The sequence below is a fragment of the Suillus paluster genome (genome assembly GCF_016628075.1).
Source record: "Suillus paluster strain FC165 chromosome Unknown EDB91scaffold_2, whole genome shotgun sequence".
In the NCBI taxonomy this organism is placed as follows: domain Eukaryota; kingdom Fungi; phylum Basidiomycota; class Agaricomycetes; order Boletales; family Suillaceae; genus Suillus; species Suillus paluster.
In genome coordinates this window covers 1,256,739-1,280,062 of record NW_024537562.1, presented here as the reverse complement: position 1 = coordinate 1,280,062, position 23,324 = coordinate 1,256,739, and the positions used below count along the sequence as shown (strand labels likewise).

Sequence of the window (23,324 nt, the reverse complement as noted above, 5' to 3'; positions counted from 1 at the left end):
TTCAAAATATGTCCTTCGCGGAGTTGACGAGGAATTCGTATCAACGTGGGGTATCCCCCCAACAGGTGAGTGGTTTCTCCTGTGATTATGGTGTGCTGGAGCTTCTCAGTGGCTAGGATTGTGCAAACTGCTTGTACAGCAACAAGATGTCGGCGTCGGCACCGACGTTAGCGCCGCTATCAGCAGTATGTGGCCCGGGTACTGAGGATCTAGACTTGGGATTGAATACGTGTTTCGGAACAGACACTATCCTTGAACTTTATCGCTTGTGCCCCGCAGACCCTACTCTTCGCGAATACCTTCAGCTTGCCCTGAGTGACGGCTTACTTTCGAACGCGGTCTTCATCTCCACATTCATACGCGCCGCTCGGGACCCAGAACTTCAGAATGGGTCTACCCTGGATATGCTTTGCCGTTTAGCTCTTAATACACATTACACATCGGGATTGTCACCCGTAGGATCCATCATCCCCTTGACAGACTCCCAGGTGTCCGTGCTTTCCAGAGTACAAGATGCCCTGGCTCTTTTGAGGATTGCCCACTCTCTTCCCCCTTCTAACTTCCATCATCTCATTCTATCAGCTTCTGAACTTGCGATCCTGCTATTGTCTTGTGTTACTGATATGTCGCAGGTAACAACTGCTCAAGCTATGATTTATCTCGGGGATGCGAATGATGTACTGCACTCATTGCGCCTTTCGCCGGAACTCCGGCAGGTACTCGAGGGCTTCGTGTTATCTTTGAGTTTGCTCATGGGAGACGACGCGAAAGCCGTCCGAGATGCACAAATGTTGCACACTATGCAATTGACTATGGGAAAACATGACGTACTTGGTGCCAATGCTGAGACTGACACCATCACCTGCGGTTTGTTGCTGCAAAGCCTTGCACGTATTTTGTAGCTGTAACTCGAATATCACTCATGTTTTTTTACAGGTGGCATGTCGAACCAGTGATTTTGGAGCGGGAAGTGACTTAGAAGCTGTTGCAGTCATGACAGGCACATTGCGGTGGACGTCATGGGCACCCAATGTCTTTTGTACACAGCTACTCGTAGCTGCTCTGACTTGCGTCGCTCAGAGCTCTGCTAAGAACGATTACGAATCTTCCTTCTCTCTATGGAGAGCATTTGTGGTTGGTCGTGTAAGTTTTAGCGCAAGCCACCGCGAGTATCAGTACAGCTTACAACTGACTCTTGGCCTATAGCTTCCACGGCTTCTATTTGCCCTCGGAAAAAGTCTTGAAGCTCATGGAACAACGGAGGCAGATTGGGTATGCAGTGTCTTTTTAAAGTCAGGGAGGCTTATCATGATTCATGACTGTATCAGCGAGCCGCAATGCATGCTGCGTTATCGTCATTATCTCAACGGTCTGATTTATTGGCGCAGTGTGATGCTATAGCCCAACAAAGCAGAGGACACGATTCCAGTCAAGACAACAACACATCGTATGCTTGATAGCTACTCCACGATCTTCACGCTAACATCTCATTCTGAAGACAGAGATCCCTTATTCGCGAATTCGTTCAACAACTTCTAGCTGTTGGGATTATTGAGTATGCATTTGCGGTTACAATGGACCCCATGATGGTAAACGACCCCACGGCACGTTTGCAGACAGAAGCTTTTGAACATGGTTGTTCCATAGAAGTAAAATCATCACACATACTTTCCTTGCTGATGATGACAAGACCTGCAGGTTTATCTAGATTCAAAGCTCACTTTGGACGCAAGTCCAGAAGACACCTTATTACTGCTGGAGAAAATCCGGCAAGAACCCGGCAGCCACCACTGTTTTGCTGACGTTGTTCAGAAAGTAACGGCGAAGTCATTCATGATTAATCCCATCTGTTGATCAGGTACATTTTTCAGAGATTTACGTCACACTCTACGTCGCTGGATCTTGAGCACTTGAGTCACCTAACGCGGACACTGTACAACCACGACTTTGCTTTAGATATCTTATCACTGCACCTGAAGATCTCTTACTTGATCTGCGATGCACTGGAGATAATCTCCGAGTATGATTGCGAAACAGTTGGTATGTTCGCCACCGAAGCTTACGACATTTGTGCTAACAACGACTCATAGGTGATCCACAGACTGCAGTGAGCCATTTGGGCGATATAGTTCTATTTGCAGAGATGGTCTTGGCGAAATTCCGGGTATGTTTCTATCATCGGAATGCGATTGTTCCTTGACGTTCTCTGTCAAGATCTCATCGCCAATCATCAAAGGCGGAAAGATGTACCGCACAGAACTTCTCCGATGCACTTCGAGGGTTTATCAGGTGGACGAGTTAAGCCCAGAACACAAATCCGCATTTGTCACTTGGTTCAAGGCAATCTTTGATAGCAGCAGCGAAGGGATCGACGACGCCTTACTCCGGTAATACTTTTCCTCCCTAGGATATGAATTGTGTCTCATTTCCCCGTAGCACAACTAAACCCCAAATTCTCCTGCAAATCTCCGCCACATTGTTCTCACAAGCTGCCCTGGCTCGCCAGGAAGGGCGAATCGACAATGACACGCTGCAGACCGGTATGTCATACTTCCTTGGGCCACTGCTCCGGTGGACGCTCGTCGGCGTGATCCATGCCATGTTGTTTGAAATTGGGCACAAAGCGTGAGTCTAACACCAACCTCAAAGAAAATCATCACCGACACGTTTCTGCTGCAGGCTGGTAGCTCCCTTTCACCTTCCAATCGTACAAACTATTTTATGTTCCTCCTGTTGTCCCCTCGTCGTCCGGCGTCTTTGTAGTCCGAGCTGCCTCAGACTATTATCTAGTAGACGGATACAAGCCTTTTCCGTGACTCCCTTGCTGGATATCAGCGTTATACGAGCTACGTGCTTCCAAACACTCGGAGTCAACAAAGACCGTAAGCGACAAGTTAGTAGTACTCATTGTTTGCCAACTGAATCAATCATCTGGCATAGCATCGTGCAAGGCGTTGGAGGATTATCAGATTAGCCCTGCTACCAGATGGATGGACTTCCCAAAACAAGAGATCCACGAGGCGCTCGCGTTAGCTCGACGCCACAAGGCCCCTCGTATTGACGTTACCCGCTGTCTCACCGCTACTTCTCCTTCTAAATTCCTTAATCTGCTCTGGTCAGAGCTCAGTGTTTCTTCGAGTCTAGGGGAGATGGAAACCTGCAGGCGCCTGGCAACGTTCGTTTTAGCCATACCGCGCCAGCTATCATCAGCCCCACCACTCCTTCCAATTTTTATGTACAACGTTCTCCCCTCCCTCATTGCAGCCATAGACCAACAGCAGGCAACAGAGAAGGGTATGAACACACAGTTGCTGGTTACAATCATTTCATCTGCCCTCACCGCCGCACTCCACATCGAATGGGCGGTGCAAACAGTATGCGAAGAGCAGCGCTTTGTGCTCGGTCAACCAAGTGCCACTGTTGCGAGACGACTCGCAACTGATCTACGAGGGCAAAAGAACAGTTCGTCTACAAGTGCAACTATTTTGCAGCGTCTGGGATCATCCTCCGCTTTTGTGACGAATTTCCCTGTATTTGTTATGTAGACCAATCTTCACGGTCATCTATCTCGTGGACGTCTATTTGTGGTGCGCGACCCCAGATTGTCGCCGTCTGAATTCTTTGTTCATCCTTCACTGCCATGTATCCCTCGCCAAAATCAAATTCCGTGTACTCCAGTGGCGTGTAATCAGGGCATGTACATGAGGGTTCGAAACACATAAATAGTAATGTAAAACACATGGGTAAACATTCGTTAAACACCTGGTGGGGGTGGTGCTGGCAACACGCAAGTGGAAGCAATAGTATGCGGGATAGATAGAGGACTCACGGCAGCAAGCATTTTGTACGGGATCGCAATTTTGATCCGCCGGACACAGTATCAAACACGACGAGTCTGTGGATGTCTTGGAGGTGATCAGCCACATGCGGATAACTGCAATTTAACATATCGCACGCACCTTCAAGTGGTCTTCCGTTGGACTGCGAGGATGGTACTCCGGTTGAATAGTACTAGAATGTATGCCGTGGTGATGAAGAGTTTTTCTAATGTCTGCTGCAACAGGCATAAAGTCATGATTTCGTGATGCCATCACATGTACCGACGCGACGATCTTGGATTCCGAGAGCTGCCAAACATGCAATTCGTGCACAGAAAGAACCCCATCTACATTTAGAATCGATTCCCGGACTTCGTCTAGGGATATAGTGGGGGGTACACCCTGAAGGAGAATGAAAGACGCGCTCCGAACTGGGACAGGTGAGTCGATGCCGATACAGACAAAAAAAAATCACGTACCCAACGGCAGAGCAGACGAAAAGATAATCGCCGTGATCACAAGACTGATAACTGGATCGAAGTAAAATTTGTATTTCCAATTCGTAAGCCAGATGACCAGGCCGGTAGCAATGACTCCCACATTCCCCAGGGCATCACCTAATACATGCAATACCAAGGCGCGCATGTTCATAGAGCCATGCGCATGACCATGATGTGAAATATTACCGGTACGAGACGAAGCCTCGGTTGTTTCGGCTCCGAGGAGTGGGGCACTCTCGTCGAACACGTGGCTAGAAGAGCTGGCATTCGTAAGTCGCCTCGCATGCGGAGGAGGTGATGCAATGTCCTGGGCAGCTTGCACGACTGACGCACGCGTCGCAATGGGGTGCCCATACATCGAGGAATACGAGCTGGAGCGCTCACGGCTACTACGCCACCCAGGTATTCTTCTCGGGGGAGTGACATCATCGTCTACTCGGTCTGACTGAGTGATGCTCGGGGGACGAGTTGGCGAGGGAGAGGTCTTATGGTCGTGACCATGTGCATGACTACCTTCTAGAAATAGTGTGATGGCGTCTGAGTAACATGGGTACAGTAACGACGTTAGAACTGACCGTGGAAGAGGAAGAGGCCAACGATATTGGAGGCCAGACCGAAGGATCCTACTATTACAATGAGACGAGGATTGGAAATATCTGCAGGAGCGGATAGTGAGAATTTTTTTCCGTTTTTCACAAAGTACAAACTCACCTGGAGTGCTAAAGAAGCGCTCCAAGGCTTCCATAGTGATAGAGAAGCAGAGTGCAAGGAGAAAAACCCCATTAATAAGAGCAGCGAGGATCTCGGCTCTGTGCCATCCATACGAATATCTAGAATCAATGGCACTGTTTTGCGACAGCTATAAGGCAAAAAGGGTAATGAATTGGTCTGAGACCCGAACCGATTAGTGTCATACCTTGATGGCGTAGAGAGCAACCACAAGGCTTATGACGTCACTGTCGCAAGATGTCAGCTACAATCACTAGCAGCGTAAGTTGTAGGAACTAACTTTAGCATGTGAAAACTGTCGGCGACGAGGGCAAGTGAACCGACAGAATAACCTACGAGTCTCTCTTAGGAGTATCCTAGCGTGAGACTGTGATGTATTTTGCTCACCTGCAATGAGCTCAATGAAGAAGAATACCACATCGATAATGAGCAATAGCGTTATTCGCCCTGAGCGAGACATCCCGAAGGCAGACATCACTGGTGGTGGTAGTTGCTAATAAGTACCAAGTACGTGGTTGAACCACTTCGCCGCGGAACTTGCGCGGTCGCTCTAGCTGCTTATGTCAGCGTCTACACCGCGTTTTTTCGGCTGATCGAAATCTCCAACTCGCTGTCACGGTTGAGCAAGACCGTAGTATCGCTGTCCAAATCGTAGACCAACAGTAACGTTCACATAGGAAACCAAAATGGCCGCTCCATCGATGGCCGCAGCCCTGGCTGCCTCACTTCCCGCCCCCCAGGCTGCACCAACACCTGCTGCCCCCACATATGAAGCCATCCCTGCCTCCATGTCCAAGGCGATCGACATCGAGGCTGAAATACCTCTTACATGCGTCCAGCTTGATGGCATGGTGCGTAATTTTGCAGATCGTGTCTCTTTCTTTTGTTCCGTCATTTGCTTATGAACGTTCCTACTACTACTTCTGCTTTTCAAGTTCCCCGTTGGACTTCTATGAAGTCATGCTGACATTTGTATCCAGGTTATTACCAAAATTTTGAAACACAGCCGCGAGGTGTCCTCGACGACTGCCCACGGACTTCTCTTAGGCCTTGATCTGGATGGCATCCTCGAGGTATCCAACTCGTTTGCATTACCGAATCATACCAATGAAGATGATGAAAAAGTAACGAAATCTATCGGTGGGCCCGTTCCGTTGCTATCTCCAAGGACTCCAGGCACTAACAAAACGTTCCGGCTGGTAGCTCGCTACCAGTCATCCATGCTGCGGTCCCTGAAAGAGGTTCAGGGAGACGACAATGTCGTAGGGTTTTACCAAGCGACCTCACTTGGCGCTTTCTTCAATCAAACACTGATCGATACGCAAGCAATCCACCAAGATAGGCTTAGACATGGCGGTGTTGTTATTGTTCATGGTAATCTCACGTGCACGACGTGCTGTTGCCACATGCTAACATCGAGGTTTAGACATTTCACAGACAGCGCGAGGGAATGCATCATTCCGTGCGTTCAAGCTGACACCTGCGTTCATGGATGCCTATAGAAGAGCTAATTTTAGTACGGCTGGGTACGGTTTCTCATTTGATCATGCTGCTTGATCGATTTATCTGAGTGCGATATATAGGTTGATCAGCCATCGATTGACTTTCTCTTCCATACTAGAAGAGATTCCGCTGAGAGTTCGGACCAACGCACTTCTGATGTCGTACTTGAACACGCTTGCAGCTCCGTCGACGTCAACGTTTTCGGGTGCTCATCCTGGTGTTGCAACTACGTCAGCATTACCTCCGTCATATTCAGTGCTTGATATAGGTAATATGGGGCTGACGAAGAATCTTGAGCAAGTTGCCGAAGCGATCGACAATTACCGGACAGAAGAAGGTAATGTCGCGTACCTATCAAGGCAAATCGCAAGGGAGAAGCTTCGTGCGGAGACGTATGTTGCGAAACGGAAAGAGGAGAATGCGCGGCGCGTGGCGCAGGGATTGAATCCACTCCCTGAAGAAGATGTGAGCAGGTTATTCAGGATCCCGCCTGAGCCGAGCCGGCTGGAGAGCATGCTCTTACTGGGACAAGTGGATGCTTACGCGAAGAGCCTCGAGAGTAGCGCAGGTACGGGATTAGTGAAGATGTATGCAGCCAAAGCTAGCTCTGGTGTTTAAGTTACCTTTCTGCATTTTATGAGGTAGTCTATAGGGGCTAGACAATTAGCATTCGAGAACAATGGCAATTGCTTGGGAGACTTTTGGTTGTTTAAAGATACCAAACAAGGATGGATTACCAATACCTGTTAATTCCTGACAGGTTGGGGTGAGGAAATTTTCCACCGCAGTCGGTTGCGATGGGTAAAATTGGGTTGAGGGAAGAAATAAATTTTCCGGGTGGAGGAAGAGCTGCTCGATTACTCGGGGTTGGATGTGACGAAATCTGCGATGCAGAAGAAATACGGCAACCCTAAACGTGGTAGACACGAAATTAGCATAGCCTTTTGATGGAAATATGATTACCTAATATACTCTGTGGGGATATAACACAGTCCCGTCGACGGTGTTTGTCTTACTCGTTAACGGTTGTTCCTCGTTCTTTCCCTCCTCCGGTCGTCGATTCTCTATTTTTCTTGTTTAAACCCTCTTTTCTTCTTCTTCCGCTGCTGCTGTTATTATAAAACCTCTGTCGATCTTTGAAAGTCGTAACAGCAAGAGAACCTCCTCCTCTCGTTCTTTTACACAATGGCACCCATAACGAAGTACATCGCTCTCTTCTCTCTTGCCCTCTCAGCATCTGCTCTCACCAACCCCCATATCTCAAACAACGTTTTCAATCACCGCCGTGCAGTTGCTCGCGTCGCCGTACAAGCAGTTACTCCCCCAGTCGCTGCTCCTGCGACTCCCCAGCGTAAACGTTCCTTAAACAAACGTTGCGTTCCCAAACCATCTGGTAACTCTACTAGTACTGCAGTATCATCCTTCGCCACCTCTGCTCCTGCCACAAGCGTACCGTTCAACGTTGCTCCCTCCCCCGTCATTCCTACCACCTTTTCTCAGGTAGTCTCACCGTCCCCAATAATCCAGTCCCCTTCCTCGTCCTCATCCTCGTCCTATGTTGCCCCTCAGGCTCCCGAGCAGACCCCGACCCCAACTCCTACACCCACACCTTCCCCAACTCCTACACCCACACCTTCCTCATCTTCCACTAGCCAGGCTCCTGTCCAGACCACTTCTACATCTAGTAGTAGTTCGTCGAGCAATCCCAGCTACCTGAGTGGCACTCAGAGCGGACAAGGTAATTTATTTTTTCTTCCTCATTGTCTCGTTCGTAGCTCATTTTTCATCGCAGGAACTTACTACGCGACTGGTCTTGGCGCATGTGGTATCACAAACACCGATACTGATTACATTGCTGCTGTCTCGGAGTTGTTGTTCGACACCTACCCGTGAGTCCTTTGCTCTCTGTTCGTAACCTTCCCCGGGCTTATTTTGGTGAACAAGTGGCTACAATGGCGTGAACCCCAACGACAACCCTGTGTGCAACAAGAAGGTCATGGCTATGTGTCAGTGCTTTCGTCTCCCCTTAACGATCATCTATTGAATGGATTTTTAGATGAGGGCAAGAGTGTCACGGTGACCATCACAGACCGGTGCACGGGCTGTCAAATTGGTGACCTCGACTTCTCACCCTCTGCGTTCACCTCATTGGCTTCTGAGTCATTGGGACGCATCGATATCACGTGGGTCTGGGTCTAAGCATTTCGCTCTCGTTATGCCTTCATGCTTTCGCGACCAATGGGCCTTAAAGCCTCCGACATTTTTTTATTCATTATTCTCGCAGTTAATACTTCAAGCTATATATATCCCTTCCCGACAGGCTTCGCGCCAGACGCCTCTCTGCGAGAGCTTGGGAAGCGCTGTCGGTTTCACTCATTTCATATACCCACACACTCACGCGTGCTACGTACTTACGATCACTGGATGATTCCTACATACTTAGTTGATGGGTCGGTGGAATGAGTGGTTGTTGCTTGCTTGCTTGGGTCTTGCAGCGCTTTTCATCTTGATATTAAGCTGTGGTAGAAAATCTTATTGTGCACCTTGTAATGCAAATGGAATATAGAGTTTGTCGTCTGGATGTACAATGTGCATGCTAAACTTGTTATGTGCACAATGTGCGTGGTGACAGCCATCTTATCGCACAACACCGGAATCAATCATTGAATCAATATCAATTTTCGGCCCATCTGCGCAGTATCACGCCATATTTGAGTGCTCTGAGTCAATTCTTCATGTCCGATACTTCTGCCCTCGGTCCAACAGTCAAGGAATCAAGTTGTCATCTTTCATTTCCGCATCGCTGCCGTTTTGCAAGCTTTATGATAATCACATGAGCATAGGTAATGCGATTGATCCTTTGGGAAAAGTCTGGGTTGACAGGCTGTGAGAGGCCGCCTCAAAAATGCTGGACAGACGCCGCCGAGTCATCACCAAGGGCCACAGTATTCCCGCGGCCTGAAAGACGGCATTCTTGCAGTACGGGTAGGCTGTCTGATGTAAGAAACTCGCTGTAGGCCGAAAGCAAATATAGCCGCTAGTGGTCATTGCAAAGGTCTCACGACAGCCCTGTCGCCCGCACAAGCTGCTGCCAATAGCCTTCCTCGAGGGTGCCTGTCACTGCGCTACCCACTGCGCTTATAAGATTCTCTCTCCCCTCACCCTCCGATCTTGATGAAACAGAGAGAATCGTAACTACAAGGTCCACCGCCAACCTTCGGATAAGCGGTGAAGAAGCTGGGATTTTGGTGAACGGACCAGGAATCCGACCGCGAACAGGATGGGTGATCATAAAAAAGGGTGTGAGGCGAGACTGTAATCCGACAATTTGCTAAGAATATGTTGGTCAGTTGGTCGTCATTCCGATCAAGAGCGTACCTCATGCTTGATCACGATGGAGCCACGCTGGAGGAGACGTAACAATGATCCGATGACTGTCTGGAGCAGGGACAGTTAGTTGCGAAATAGCAATAAGCTTGACAAAAAGTTACCTCGGAAGCGGCGAGGTTGTGAGGACCTATCTCCCAAAGCGTCCTCGGGAGGTGCAAAAGCCATTCTTGGAATTTTTCCTGTTCACCTGTGTTTCGTACATCGAAATGTCCGCAATAGTCGGTCTCTGTTTCAAGCTTGGAAGTGATGTCATTGATGAATTTCATAAACACGTGAGGAAGAGCACATACCAAAAGAATGCGAGCTACAAATTCAACAGTGAGCACCTTGACAGCAGAGCTCGATGGTGTCCTAATGGCATGATCGAGCATCGCTGATAATACGGTGTGTGAGTGAGTTTCGCCTCGAGTCCGCATCTGACTCTCCTTCGGCTGGTTTAGGAGAGCCCATATCGTGGGCAGCAGCGCAGTGTACATCGTAGGGATTAGCGGCTTTGAGATCTGCGCACTAGAGTCGTCTTCCCCCAGTAGGAGACGAGTAACGTATGTTCTAACGAGGCCCGCCTGTAAAGTTAACTTGCCCTCATGTTTGACCTGGGAAGAAGATGCCGATAATCGAGGAAATTGAGAGCGGCTTTTGCGCGAAATGTCTCCTAATTGTCGGCGGAAGAATAGGAGAACCAACAGCGCTGTGAGCTCACAGTAGATTACATTCAGTTCTTGGAATGCATGTTCCACCTGCTTGTAATCAGCTGGGGAATCTTGTCCAGGATTGACAAATTACTACCTTCATCTCTCGACGCGCGGGCCTGAACGGAAAGTACCCTGTCATATAACCGAGCAAGGTCCTCAGCTCGTCGCAAAGTATTTCCTCTTCGGTAAGGCTCACGGAGAACCTATTTTGCAATATTGATCCATAGAGCGTCCTCATGATCCGCGCTGTCACGGTAAGAAGGTTGAGTTCCGCTTCAGGAGGATTCACGCTGGGTGAAAAGACAATGGGGGCACAATCAAGATACGAAGCAAGTAAAGTCGAGTAAAGTGTTCGAGCCAAGTGCTATGGGTCACGTGGTATTGATGGAAGAGCAGACAATGAGGACAATCGGTGACGCACGATGAGAGAGCAAGTATTACTATTTGGATGAGTCAAGGATTCAGTATGAGCCAGTGATAAGCCGGAAAGGTCATTTAAAGACCACGCTGTGGCTGACGGGCCGGTCACGAAGTCTGGCATGCATATGAAGTCACCCTGAAGCTGCTCAGCATCCAGCTGGGGTTGAACATCCACCGACTCGGATCGGAATGATCGTTCGTAAGCACTGAATGATCGAGCAGACACGAAAGAAGGAGCGAGGAACCACGTTGGTAATGGGACTGTGGCTGGGTTCAGATTAGAAGTTGCATTACTTGATGATCGCAGTTGTCGCGATACCGCATGAGTGAGGAATGTCGAAAGTGACTTCAATACGACGAACTTCGACTGCAATGCACATCAGTATCGGTCGTGTTGTAAACTTCATGGTTCAGTCATACCTGCGGTGAGAGGACTACGCTGGCGGTCGATGTTGCCTGTACTGCACCTTCGGGAGATGAGAAGTTACATATGCATTTCAAAGGGTTCCTAAAACAGCTCCTTACCTTCGGTGTCGCCGTATTTTGTTCCTGCACTCAATATCCCTAAGTATCCCTCTAGGACTCTTCTTCCGTGTCCAGGGTTTCCTTGTATCCAGCCATCGACTACGCTTTCTGGAACTAATTCAAGAAAAAGGTCCAGAAATCGCACAGCATCAATCCTAATTTCTGGAAAAATATGAGTCTGGGCGGATGTAGTGAAAAGAATGAGCAGTGGAACATGAGGGATCAGGTCCTCCTGAATAGAAACAGCTTGAACATTGGGGTGATCATGGTGAATCATAACATTTCACCTTCGAAACGAGAGGTAGCAGCCAGCTCAAAAATGAAAGTAGTACCTTCCGAACACCTGCATCCTGTGTATGCTTAAATTCCACTTCCGTAAACGCGTCACTGGACAAACCTCATCTCCAATCAAGCGGACACAAGCCCCTAGTAGTGTGGCCATCGAGGATTCCACAACGTCAGGGTGCAATTCAAACAACTCCCGAACGCTCAAAATCGCATCTATTAAATTCAATAAGGTTCCCGTGTCGCAGAAAAACAACAAATACCTTTCCGAGTATTCGCATTGTAGTGTTTCATGAGGGAAACCAGGTTATCAAATGATTGTTTCTTCCTCGTGGTAGGAATTGCAGTATCCTTCTCTATAGCGATACTCTGGGTGGGAAGTGCAATGCCTTAAACCATAAGATACATCCCGGCCCAGTAACTGCAATCAAAAATCTAGTACTCACTGCGAGCTTTGAACGAGGTATCGACCACATTGCTTGGTAACTGTTTGCCTTTACCAAGTTTCAATTTGGCTCTCTGTTCATCAATTTTAACCAATAGAAAGGGCCGGATGTGCAGAACTCACCGAAAAGTCGGCAGCCTTCTCCTTCTTTTTTTTCGAGCTCTTTGGCATCGTGTCGGATTGTAAGATCAAGTAAAAACGCGTTGGTCTTTGCCAATGCAAAAGTATCACGTGACTGCATGAGTTACTATTTAGGAGCTCCCTCTTCCGAATCGAAAAGGTTATTTGTGACACAATATATCGACTGTCACATATGTCCATAAGGTCAGCCACTGGAAACTAGCAGACTTGTAGCATAATACAGGCCAAGGGATATATCAGTATGAGGTGAAGGTAACTGCAATCTACCACCCGAATCTTAGGAAGGGGCTCCTCATGAAATCAACTTTAAGATCCAAGCACAGCATATCATCGTCGTCCGCGGTGTAACCTCTCACACTGACGCTGAATTTGGCTGCAAAAGATTCAGTGACGAACTCAAGTATACATGCACTTGCACGCACCCTGAGGGATCTCCTTCGGCAATGCAACCGTTTGGACCACAGTATACTGACCCTCCTCGACCGGACACTGAACAGTTGCGTTTGCGGAGCGTCTATTTCTTACTTCAAACAAAATCCAGGACAACTTCAACAAACCAACTTACGCTTCATTACAAACATCAAATGTCTTTGTGAGAAGTTTGATGAGTCCAAGTTTCACGACGACATCGGCATAGGCTCCGTCCTGCGAATGGCTTAATAATTTGCGACAGGTAACAATAATGAAAATCAACCTCAATTCGTTCTTGAGCAGTCCCCACAACCGTGACAGTCAGGTCTTGGCCTGGCTTTGGTGGATCCGGAGAGAGACTTATCGATTCTAACTGAATGGGGTCTGTTGAGAGGCCTAAGGGAACTTAGCATGTAGCGCACGCGCTTCTTGATATCAAATTAGGTCTCACCGCAATCGGTCCACGACCAACCCTCCATTACGTGCACTGGCTGAGCCATAACTTCTTGTTCCGGAGGAGATTTGGCGGAAGTAAGACCCGCCAGTATGGCGAGCAAAGAAATAGAGAATAAACGAACCATTGCTAACAGTAATTCAAGCAAGAGCTGAAGGAAGGAGTCAAAGGAAGGAGTTCAACAAAGGTAGGAGGATGGCGTGGGAGAATTTATAACAGCTTGGCGGTCCGTGGCGATGAGCACGGATTGATATTTGGGCAGCTGCAGCTGCTGCGCACCAACGCAACTCGCTCCCCTCAACCACACAGAGGTATTAAGAAACAGCCAGAAAATATTGATAAGCTAACTCACTCGACCAAGTAACGACGACGTTCAACGATTATCTTTCCTTGATCACATTCCCGAATCGTGTTTCCCGAAATGAAAGCTAGAGAGTATTGCTGTTGTGCAATCCCCTTGGTCAATGCTGGCATATACACCACGCTGGTCGAACAGTTCTCTCTTGGAATTGTCATAGGCACCCTTTCCGTTGCAACGCCTTCCAGTGAGTCGTCCCAACCTCTGATTTCTAGTGCGTAACCCGTGCCTGCGTAGTTGTTGGAGCAGCAACTCCTTCATTCGCCTCGTGGCTTCTTGCGATAGTATGTTACGTTGGCGCTGCAATTCAGGTTCTTGGATTCATAGGTGTAGCTCAGGTACGATGCTCTTCAAATGTAGTTGCCAATGCTGAGATTGGCGTCGTTAGGATAAACCTACACTTTTCCGCCGCTATGTCACTATGCACCTCGGCATCACCATTGGTGCCTTCGCAATTGCCGCGGCGTGGACCATCGTCTCAGCCACTCGTCACTCGACTGCTCTGTCAAACTGCGAGAAGACTTTCTATCCTACAACCTCCGATAGTAGCATTGCTTCTGAGGGTCAGACTCTTTGCGACATCATCACATGGCTTGATATCGGACTGATGGCCGGGGCTTGGGTGTTCTTCGCTCTTGTGCAGGTAAGTTGTCTAGCGACTGATAATTCGGTAGACATTTGATCGTTTCTCTGTAGGGATATCTATTCAGCGTTGTTTCGTCTTACGGGTCCACCCAAAGGCACGATCACGAGAAGTACGACGCTCTCAATGATACCACGCAGCCGCTGACAGATAACATTCCGATGGCTGATCGTGGTGATCCTTGGGACTACAGAGCATCTGCCGAGTACGACGACGGCCGCGGTCACATGCGAAAGGAAAGTACGGCATCAAATCAGAAGGAAAGCTACGCCTATGGTTCATCTTATCCTGCGCCAACCTATCCCCCTCAACCTCAGTCACAATTTGAGCGGCAGCAGTCGACGCGAACTACCGTATCGCACCCTTCGAGCACCACTCAGAGCCTGCCCACTTCACGTGCCCACGGCTCAGGTGGTTCTATCGGGCAACCTGCACCCACTCAGGCTCGCCCCGGTGGGTATTGATTTCTCAGACGTTCATCACGATCGTCATATTGTTGCCCACTTGAATCAGCGGGTTCGTTGGTTCTCCCGAATAGCATTATCATTATAAGTTGATTCTTTTCCTTCTTAGTTGAAGGTTCTTTCGGTCGCCCTACGCCACAAATGGTTAACACTACCACAATCTTGTAGCAGAAGGAAATTTTGATATCACTGCTTCGTGGACTTCTTTTGGATATGCATAGTGTTCCTCCCTCATAGACGTTTATTTGGGGTAGTATACCTCGATCGCGATATAGTCGTTTACACGGACATCCATCTCTACGGTTATCTCCTTGACCCGACCTCCTCGCAATGATTGGATTTTGCCAGCCCTTGCAACTCCTGAGGTTATGTTTCCTCCTCATCTTCCCAGGGTCCTATCTTTAGTGACAGATGCTGTGCAACGGCAATGTTCTTCCACCTATCTTGTCGGCCATCCTCGGCCATCAACTGACTATGAAATGAGACATGTACCACTTTATGGAGCGAGTGCCGAAGCAGAATTCTCTCCTCTAGCGTGTCGCAAATGATTCGCTCTTCTTCGAATAGGGGCACCGCATACCACGCATGAGTTATTTGCAACTTGAGCACTTGGAGTGAAGGTCCCAGAGCTAGAATAAAGTTTTCACGCAGCTCGTTTACAGTAATGAGGCAGAGAGCAAAGTACTCCAGGGTGGGCAAGCTGCGGAGGCATGAAGTGATGGCTGCACTTGAGAGTCGGCTACTGCCCAATAGGACGAGTTTGCGAAGGCGTGACCCTGGCCCTGCCAAAAGGGATTCCAGATGGGCATCTCTGATTTCGAAACCAAGTCTATGACCTTGTGCGTGGATGAAGGAATCGAGTTGACAGTCGGGAAAGGTGGTGTCGAAGCGGATCTGATCAAGCGCGTTGCTTGTAACACTCTGAATGGTGAGATGGCGAAGGACAGGAAAAGGTGTTTTCTTGAAATGACAATCTCCTGATAGACGCAGATAACGAATGTGATCTGAAGGAATCGTTTGGAAGGGATTCGCCCTTGTGGATGGATCTAGGTGGAGCTCGTATGCATGCAAGAGTGGCTTGTGACCCTTTGCGCCAGGAAACATAGCTAGCTCAAAGTTTAACCGATACCTGGGATGTGGGACTGGATTAAGTCATGACACCAGCGAAGATATCAGTGGCGTCTCACCTACTTGAGATTGTGTGGGGATGATAATGACGAACATTGAAGACCCGCAGCTTCTCCAACGATAGGAACATTCCTAATACAAGATACAACCGAGAAGCTGGGCCAGCCTAGTCATTGACGAGGTAGCTAATTTAACGACCTCCTATCCAAGCTACAAGAACAGAGTGTTACATACCTGGCCATGCGCAGTGTCCTCCAAGACACGTCCATCGTTGGCAACATCGGCCCAGCGAACTTTTTTGGCAGCTTCCGACTCAGAAGCCAGATATGTGAGGTAGTGATCTACCTCCCAATCATTTCGCAGGGAGACATACTTATGGAATAGTGGGCTTGCTTCATAAAAGATCTGCCTGCACGTATGAAGAATAAGGATATGGGCATTCGAGGGTTGGCGATTTCGTTTCACACTTTGATGATCAGCCAAGATGGCTTCATAGACGATGAGGCGAACGTCAAAAGGTATGTCTAATAGAGAAAGGTATTGGGACGACATAATAAATTTCCAAGTTGTATAGAAAAATGATTATCTACTTAATTAGGGCGTGTGATCAACCAGATGACATTTGGAGGGAACGATCAATACGCCTCACCACTTAAGCATGGATCTGTCTTCCCCTGCTTCCGATCCTGGACGCTGGTGTGTTTCATCCATTCGCAAGCATCGGAGGCCGCAATACCTGCGCAGTTCCTCCACACGAGGACAATAAACGTGGTAACAACACATGGCTATTTGTTCTTGAGTCCCCGTTGCCTTGCCTCAAGAATGCTCCAAAGGTACATAAAATCAGCCTAACTTGCACCTTTTCATTCTGATTCGCGTTTTTGTTGCCCTATTTTTTTGACAGTCCAAATTCAACCTCGAACACCTAGTGTGTTTGGCACGACTATAGCGCGTGCCGTAAGGCAAACAAAAGAGGCCAGCGCATCAACGCTTCTCCGAGTGAAGTGTCTTCGCGTGTCATCCTCAAGTCATTAATATTGCTATTTCGTTTTGTCTTGCTTTCTCCTTTCCCCAACCCCCACCCTCACCTCTCCGCAAAGACTCTACTAGCCCCCGTAACTTTCCGTTTCTAACGCCATCGCACCTATGCCTGCAATTACACAAACATATGAAGTCTTGCTCGACTTCACGAACGATACACACGACTGCGCAACAATCCAGCTACTGCGGGAGTATGGCCGGAACACAAGCGCAGTCGTCCTGCTACACCCTGGAGAAAGTATCACCCTGGTCCTTGAAGCAGGTTCCATGTATAAATATGCTCTCAAATCACATTCAAAGGTTGCCAACGTGAGGTGCGTATGTAGCGCAAGTGCGTTGCTCGTTTCTCATATGTAATGTGTATATAGCGCACGGAGCTGGCGAGACATTAACTGCGAAATATCGCATCTATTTGCTGGAGTCCCACCGTCATGGTCTTCTTTACGCGGGTCCACAAGTTCGCCCGCTAGCGGTATCACCGTTGACCGAGTATGGCGGGACTATCGGTTCAGTGTTTGGAATGATGCTGTAAGTAATTTATATTCACCGCTATGCATTTGGTCTAACCTCTACTATCCAGTGATGCGAGACCTCTTGATGCGAGACCATACCCTGAGGGGCAGAAGCCTTCATATGATACCATCATTGCAACCTCCCGCTAGAGGATATATCAGCATTTGCACGTAATCTTGTAACGTAAATTTATTTCTTTATTGTTGCTGGTACACACCTCATCTTGCAATTGAAATTCATGCTGTAGGATGATAAGCAATCAAGAGTTTATTGTTGTCATCCTTCCGATATCCGCCATGGGCATCCTAATCGACACCGTGTCTGATGATACATTAAGGTAATCAATCTGCTGCGGGTTTGACCTAGGCGAGAGTGGAACTTCATGACAGGGATATAGATGTGAATGCTATATTTCACGCCTTGTACAATTCAGTGCGTGAAGTACTTCGATGGCTTAAGACAAAAACAGTGGTCCGTGTGGAAATTGCACCCTATATGGCGGGTGCGCGGCAATGCATCACGTGAGAATGATCATAGCAAAGCGTCATAAGTATGAAATCCATTGCATCATGGCTAGGACTCATATAAACCACAATATGCTTCTTAACCTCCTAAGACAACATGCAAGCCGCTGCCAACATAACACAATCGGTATATTTCATTGGGATACCCACTGCGCTAGCTAATGAATTTCTACTAAGCAACTGGGGAAGTTGCCTACCATTGTCCAGCCACAATATAAACATCGTGAAGATGGCTCGACTATGAAAGCCCTGGCATGGTTCGGCGCGACAGACGTTCGAGTCATCGATGCGCCTATCCCCGACATCACAGAACCGGACGACGTGATCCTGAAAGTGACCGGCACTACTATTTGTGGATCAGATTTACATCTGTACCACGGGGAGATCCTGGCCCTTCAGAAAGGCGATATCTTGGGACACGAGGTCTGCATTGCGTATTTTCTGAGGAGCAATTGCTCACTATGCTTGCCAGTTTATGGGCATTGTCGATCGTATCGGACCAAATGTTAAAAGTCTCGCCATAGGCCAACGCGTCGTTGCCTCCTTCCAAATCGCGTGCGGGAAATGTCGATATTGCAAGGAGGGACTCTCTTCCTTTTGTGATAACACCAATAATTCAACGTTCGTAACCCTCTCTTACTTCATACCAATTTACTGATATTCTCTTAGTTTGCAGAATTACATGTATGGAACACGCGATGCTGGTTTCTTCGGCTACTCCCATTTCACTGGTGGTTTCCCTGGAGGCTAAGCAGAATATGTTCGCGTGCCGTTAGGCGAAGTCAACCTTCTTCCCATCCCAAACGATGTCTCGGACGAAGAGGCTCTGTACCTTTCTGACGTCCTTCCAACCAGTTACCACTGTGTCGTCGACACCGGTGTGCAGGAAGGCGACACCGTTGGAATATGGGTTAGTGCACGTATACTCTGTCGATCTTCCAACCTAACTTCGAGCAGGGCCTTGGTCCTATTGGACAATGCTGCGCTCGCTGGGCAAAATTGAAGGGTGCATCTCGTATCATTGCTATAGACCAAGTACCAGAGCGTCTGCAGCGTGCCAGGGAGCAGGGTTGCGAAGTGATCGACTTCAGCAAGGTTAAGGACGTCAGCCAGAAGGTCCATGAGCTTGTTCCTGGAGGACTCGACGTCGCGCTTGACTGTGGTGAGCCTGCCGCAGATGCGCGCAGTTACCTTGTTGAAGACGGTCCTCAGGTACATTCCACGAGCCGAAGACCTTGCTTCACAGAGGGATGAAGATGCTCATGCTCGAGACTGATGTTCCCGAGACCGTGAACGAGATGATCGTGTCAGTGAGGAAGATGGGCCGATGCGGTCTCATTGCTGCATATGCTGGTTTCACCAACGGCTTCAACATCGGGGCACTCATGGAGAAAGGAATAAGATTCATCGGCAACGGTCAAGCCCCAGTGCACCAGTACTGGAAAGAAATTCTGTACGACTACATCATCACGAAGAAATTCGACCCCAAATTGTGAGTTCCTTCGTCCCGCCTCACGCAGTTCACTTGACCTAGTTTTTAGTATGATTTCTCATCGCGTGCCGCTGGAAGATATGGCAAAGCTGTATGCCGCTTTTGACAAACGTGTAGGAGGTGTTGAGAAAGTCTTTGTGGAAACCCAGTTTTCCTCGCCGCCTTCCGCTGGAACACCAAAGCTCACTCGAGTTGATGACTGGACGCGTTGAGGTCAGGCCTCGCGTCTTGGCGTCCTGCACTATCAGGAATCTAAGCTGAACAAGACGGCGGAGCGAATTCTTTTCTGATAATTTCCGCGTCCTTCAGAGGAGTCGTATTTATGTATATTATATTAAACTTGTAGAGTATTTGATCAAGAAAAAGAAAGGTGCCGCAAGGTTCCTGCAGCATATGTAGCAGGCTTTGTTGGTCTGAAGTTACTTGCGAGGTCGAACAGGCTATAAGCATCGTCGTGATCATCCATGAAATTCTTAGTTTGTAGTAATGCAACCTTGATGCAGCTATCCCGGTTTGTAAGATCACCCACCTCTCTGGATATACACCGGGTCTTGCATGTTTGTGTGATTACCTGCCTCTCCACATTTGCTTTTCTCATGCGTTCCCGGCATCCCGATTCCATCGTGCAGTATTCCGCTCCGGTTCCACCCGCCTCATTTGCTGTGCAGATGAATGTGCGGGTGGAATACAGGTGGAGATACGGCACGAAGGACACAGCGGGATGCTGACATGCTGCGCGAAGTACGTGGTTGGATGCCATGCGAGCGAAAGATCAGAATATCACAGATGCGGCTGATGCGTCAGGTATACCTGTATGCATCGTGTATCTCATGTCCGTCGTGTGAAGACCATTGTACGACATTCATGCCCCACATGATGAGCACGCACCAGACCATAAGCAGGCCGAGAAGTCATGCGTGACTCGAGCTTGAACATTATGCATGAATTAGGGACTAGGACTGTAATAAAACATGCATGAGGTATGATATCATGCATGCCTACTCTTCCATCGAGGGGGACGACCGAGTGCTCCTTGAACGAGCCGCATAGCAGACTGAGTCTCTCCCGGTGCTGCAACACCTGCACGGGCTGGCAAAACTGGGAAGTTACCCACAAAGTTGGGGTTTGTTCGTTTCCGAGCTTTCTCCTTCTCCTTAGAGTCAGCTCGAAGTTGCATTTTGGCTTGTGCGATAGGCTTCGCCAGAAGAGTTTCCTGCGTTTTTGCACACAATCAGGGTAAAGAACACAGTGACAACAATTAAGATCTTACAATATAAGCTGTTGCCTTGGAGCCTATTTCTGTTAAGGCCTCTTGACCTCGATATTTCACGACTTTCTGAAGATTACGCCTCGTCGTTGGCCGCAGTTCACTACTGTCAAATCCGCCCAAGTTCAGCTCTTTTGCAACAGCAATTTCTGCATGTCCGACACCGCTATTGACAACACCGCGGGGCGAGTCCCACCGAAGCTTCTCGTTCAAGAGTTCCCGCCCTACTGCTCGTGCAGTCATCTCCAGTTTGAAGTCTCGGGGGTTGTCGACAAGCTCTAGGAGGGCAATAGGTGCATTGTCTCCGGTACGATTGTCGAGCCTATGAATTCGCGTATAGCCCCCTGGCCGGTCTGCATAACGCTCGGCGAAGGTGGTGAAGAGCTTAGGGAGGACAGGAGGTTTCAAGAGGAATGCTTGAGCCTGGCGATACGAAGTCTCGTTGTTCTTCTTTCCCAGCGTAATGATCTATTCACGAGTAAGCAAGACTTCAAGAATCAACAACATGACATGGTCTTGCCTTCTCTGCCAATCTGGCGGTGTCTTTGGCCTTCGCTAATGTTGTTCTAATCTGCTCGTGTTCGAAGAGGGAGGTTACAAGATTCCTATGGTATTTTCAACGCCAGCGTAACCGCAATAAATCAGCTTGCCTACCGCAGCATTAAGTTCCGATGCGAGGACGTCCTCGAGAATTTTCGAAAGGCCACTCCATGTTTCATGGCTGAGCGAATCGAAACTTTGAAGAGTAAACGAAGCGACACGAAAGGAAATGACGGCCAATAACTAACTGTATACCGCCTAGCGCACGCGTCGAAAATTCTTTGCACTCAAACACACGTGATCAGAAAGTAGTCCCAAGCTATGAAGAACAACCGTACAACAACAGCAGTACTTATACGTGCATAGATTTATCGTCCGTGAGTACGTGTACTACAATGTGCTGTATGTAACGCATGACAGTGGAAACGATGGGTTTTTAGGCGAGAGGGAAAGATGGCAAACACAGGCATGAGAGCGAGGCAAGAAGGCGAAGGGAGACGGCGAGAGAAAGACATGTATCAATGTAGGGTTTTTGGACGGAAGGGGATAGCAGGGATGCACAGGCGGGTAAGAGGACATTATAAACATGTTGTACCAGATGGCAAGAGGCGATGGACACACAGAGTACGACCGAGACAGCCTGCGGACAACAGGCAAGACAAGAAGTGGCGAAGTAATGGATGGGACATGATACATATGGTACTCGTGTGCTGGTAGGGAGGAGGGCCCAGAATTGCGTGTATATCGATTTACTCCTCTTGCTGCTGCTGTTCTCTGCCAACCCTCCTCTCTTTCTCGCTTTCGAGCTGATTGTAAAGCAGGAAAAGAGCCTTTTCATTGGCCTCTGGAGTGCCAACGATGGTAAACATCCTTTCGCCCGTGTCGTCATGTGGAGCTTTGGCAATGGAGATCTTAGATCCAGACAGCCGCCGAATCTCTGTGATCTTGCTTCCGCTCCGACCAATAATACATCCAACCATATCTGATGGTATGGAAATGTTCTGCGTGCGAAGGTTGGCTGCTGACTGTGCAACGGTAGGTGAGTGGGGGGAAGGCGGAGGCGAACGTCGGGCTACATCTCCATTGGACCTGCGAGCTCCAGCTGAGTAGCCATTGGTTGATCGTCTCGAACCTGAGGTAGTATCACCAACACCAGGATGGAAGGGAACAGTGCCCTGACCCCTCTCCCAATCTTCCAACAAGCACTTGCCAATCTCCTCGATGGCACGACCGATTGAATCAGGCGCGCCCTGTACTTCGACAATGCGCTCAGTCGATTGCGGGAGCATCTCCTTCGACGCCACCATGCGTGCGCCCGACGCATCCTGAATAGCCTTAATTTTGAGACCACTGCGGCCTATTATCGTACCCATGAGATTGTGAGAAATTAGAAGACGGATTGAGGTATGAGGCGATGATGATGATAGGGAGACGGGGGATGGGCTGGATGAGACAAGTTGGGAGATTATGAGGTTGTATGCCTGAACGAACCACAACCCACAACGTGTGAGCGCTAAGATGAATAGAAAATCGGATGAACTTGCCTTTGCAACAGCTTCAACAGATCCTCCAACGGTGAGCACGCGCTCGTGCACGCCAGGGATAACTTTGCTGACGCCCGCTCTGACACCAGTCTGCTCGCGTAGATCAGCGACATTTTTTCCGCCCTTGCCTATGATCACGCCAGCTTCCTTGGTGTTAACAAGAGCACGGAGAGTCAAGGTGTCATGAATGCTTGTACTTGGAGAAGATGAACGTGATCCTGCGGGAGAAGCTGGAATTAAAATGTGAGTTGGAGTGATCACCCCTAGGTAAAAAAGATGATATTACCAGATGCATGACGAGCTGGAGATCCAGTAGACATTATAAGGGAAGGATGGGGGAATACGAGGGGAGAGTAAAGCGGGATGGAGGTAAGGAAGACGGAAGGGCTGAAACACAAAATATTGCTGATGGAGGTGAAGATGCAAGAAAGTTGTTGGCAAAACTTGCCTTTGTCGGTTATTGCCTTAACACGCCGTCTCCCCTCCCTTTTTCGGTA

General features: G+C 48.6%; 12 protein-coding genes across 12 annotated transcripts; 6 read left to right on the top strand and 6 right to left on the bottom strand.

The window, feature by feature from the left end:
* Nucleotides 1-8: 8 nt before the first annotated feature.
* On the top strand, nt 9-3,589 carry EDB91DRAFT_1277623 (mediator complex subunit Med5-domain-containing protein; the record flags this gene model as incomplete). Its single annotated transcript, XM_041324679.1, has 14 exons — nt 9-65; nt 110-185; nt 244-898; nt 954-1,143; nt 1,207-1,272; nt 1,329-1,447; nt 1,499-1,649; nt 1,699-1,815; nt 1,872-2,040; nt 2,091-2,164; nt 2,215-2,387; nt 2,437-2,625; nt 2,680-2,882; nt 2,941-3,589. The coding sequence occupies 14 exons, from the start codon at nt 9-11 to the stop codon at nt 3,543-3,545; spliced, it is 2,844 nt and encodes a 947-aa protein (XP_041183918.1). The 3' UTR covers nt 3,546-3,589.
* EDB91DRAFT_279989 (cation efflux family-domain-containing protein) lies at nt 3,589-5,668 on the bottom strand. The gene is made up of 8 exons (XM_041326695.1): nt 5,435-5,668; nt 5,328-5,379; nt 5,235-5,274; nt 5,030-5,177; nt 4,894-4,974; nt 4,298-4,834; nt 3,960-4,249; nt 3,589-3,905 (listed from the first exon to the last, which is right to left on the bottom strand). Exons 1-8 carry the CDS (start codon nt 5,520-5,522, stop codon nt 3,633-3,635), a joined length of 1,509 nt encoding a protein of 502 aa, XP_041183917.1. The 5' UTR covers nt 5,523-5,668; the 3' UTR covers nt 3,589-3,632.
* Nucleotides 5,624-7,327, top strand: EDB91DRAFT_1097777 (translation initiation factor 3 subunit 3). Its single transcript, XM_041317079.1, has 5 exons — nt 5,624-5,898; nt 6,028-6,187; nt 6,251-6,421; nt 6,474-6,573; nt 6,631-7,327. Exons 1-5 carry the CDS (start codon nt 5,734-5,736, stop codon nt 7,166-7,168), a joined length of 1,134 nt encoding a protein of 377 aa, XP_041183916.1. The 5' UTR covers nt 5,624-5,733; the 3' UTR covers nt 7,169-7,327.
* A 236-nt stretch (nt 7,328-7,563) lies between these two features.
* EDB91DRAFT_1214629 (RlpA-like double-psi beta-barrel-protein domain-containing protein-containing protein) lies at nt 7,564-9,193 on the top strand. Its single transcript, XM_041320801.1, has 4 exons — nt 7,564-8,288; nt 8,343-8,439; nt 8,495-8,556; nt 8,607-9,193. Exons 1-4 carry the CDS (start codon nt 7,736-7,738, stop codon nt 8,747-8,749), a joined length of 855 nt encoding a protein of 284 aa, XP_041183915.1. The 5' UTR covers nt 7,564-7,735; the 3' UTR covers nt 8,750-9,193.
* Nucleotides 9,194-9,608: 415 nt separating this feature from the next.
* Nucleotides 9,609-12,478, bottom strand: EDB91DRAFT_1242401 (uncharacterized protein; the record flags this gene model as incomplete). The annotated part of the gene is made up of 13 exons (XM_041322179.1): nt 9,609-9,881; nt 9,929-9,988; nt 10,042-10,176; nt 10,231-10,677; nt 10,727-10,996; nt 11,054-11,419; nt 11,473-11,519; nt 11,578-11,809; nt 11,865-11,927; nt 11,975-12,078; nt 12,126-12,251; nt 12,309-12,381; nt 12,431-12,478. 13 exons carry the CDS (start codon nt 12,476-12,478, stop codon nt 9,609-9,611), a joined length of 2,244 nt encoding a protein of 747 aa, XP_041183914.1.
* Nucleotides 12,479-12,711: 233 nt separating this feature from the next.
* Nucleotides 12,712-13,440, bottom strand: EDB91DRAFT_1042640 (ML domain-containing protein; the record flags this gene model as incomplete). The annotated part of the gene is made up of 5 exons (XM_041313011.1): nt 12,712-12,821; nt 12,871-12,962; nt 13,014-13,093; nt 13,143-13,255; nt 13,311-13,440. 5 exons carry the CDS (start codon nt 13,438-13,440, stop codon nt 12,712-12,714), a joined length of 525 nt encoding a protein of 174 aa, XP_041183913.1.
* Nucleotides 13,441-13,734: 294 nt separating this feature from the next.
* On the top strand, nt 13,735-14,778 carry EDB91DRAFT_1233953 (uncharacterized protein; the record flags this gene model as incomplete). The annotated part of the gene is made up of 4 exons (XM_041321156.1): nt 13,735-13,858; nt 13,909-14,009; nt 14,060-14,314; nt 14,368-14,778. 4 exons carry the CDS (start codon nt 13,735-13,737, stop codon nt 14,776-14,778), a joined length of 891 nt encoding a protein of 296 aa, XP_041183912.1.
* A 366-nt stretch (nt 14,779-15,144) lies between these two features.
* On the bottom strand, nt 15,145-16,458 carry EDB91DRAFT_1042512 (uncharacterized protein; the record flags this gene model as incomplete). The annotated part of the gene is made up of 3 exons (XM_041313000.1): nt 15,145-15,907; nt 15,966-16,072; nt 16,141-16,458. The coding sequence occupies 3 exons, from the start codon at nt 16,456-16,458 to the stop codon at nt 15,145-15,147; spliced, it is 1,188 nt and encodes a 395-aa protein (XP_041183911.1).
* Nucleotides 16,459-16,944: 486 nt separating this feature from the next.
* On the top strand, nt 16,945-17,838 carry EDB91DRAFT_279335 (uncharacterized protein). Its single transcript, XM_041326692.1, has 4 exons — nt 16,945-17,261; nt 17,316-17,475; nt 17,528-17,643; nt 17,708-17,838. The coding sequence occupies exons 1-3, from the start codon at nt 17,053-17,055 to the stop codon at nt 17,528-17,530; spliced, it is 372 nt and encodes a 123-aa protein (XP_041183910.1). The 5' UTR covers nt 16,945-17,052; the 3' UTR covers nt 17,531-17,643; nt 17,708-17,838.
* Nucleotides 17,839-17,991: 153 nt separating this feature from the next.
* Nucleotides 17,992-19,933, top strand: EDB91DRAFT_1326106 (chaperonin 10-like protein). The gene is made up of 8 exons (XM_041325218.1): nt 17,992-18,111; nt 18,162-18,407; nt 18,457-18,605; nt 18,654-18,718; nt 18,740-18,894; nt 18,942-19,146; nt 19,197-19,476; nt 19,526-19,933. Exons 1-8 carry the CDS (start codon nt 18,082-18,084, stop codon nt 19,686-19,688), a joined length of 1,293 nt encoding a protein of 430 aa, XP_041183909.1. The 5' UTR covers nt 17,992-18,081; the 3' UTR covers nt 19,689-19,933.
* A 39-nt stretch (nt 19,934-19,972) lies between these two features.
* Nucleotides 19,973-21,543, bottom strand: EDB91DRAFT_1326105 (ribosomal protein L17). Its single transcript, XM_041325217.1, has 4 exons — nt 21,398-21,543; nt 21,264-21,348; nt 20,747-21,211; nt 19,973-20,689 (listed from the first exon to the last, which is right to left on the bottom strand). The coding sequence occupies exons 1-4, from the start codon at nt 21,460-21,462 to the stop codon at nt 20,465-20,467; spliced, it is 840 nt and encodes a 279-aa protein (XP_041183908.1). The 5' UTR covers nt 21,463-21,543; the 3' UTR covers nt 19,973-20,464.
* On the bottom strand, nt 21,544-23,260 carry EDB91DRAFT_1193952 (cytoplasmic protein). Its single transcript, XM_041320565.1, has 3 exons — nt 23,114-23,260; nt 22,828-23,057; nt 21,544-22,764 (listed from the first exon to the last, which is right to left on the bottom strand). The coding sequence occupies exons 1-3, from the start codon at nt 23,145-23,147 to the stop codon at nt 22,033-22,035; spliced, it is 996 nt and encodes a 331-aa protein (XP_041183907.1). The 5' UTR covers nt 23,148-23,260; the 3' UTR covers nt 21,544-22,032.
* Between the last annotated feature and the right edge of the window lie 64 nt (nt 23,261-23,324).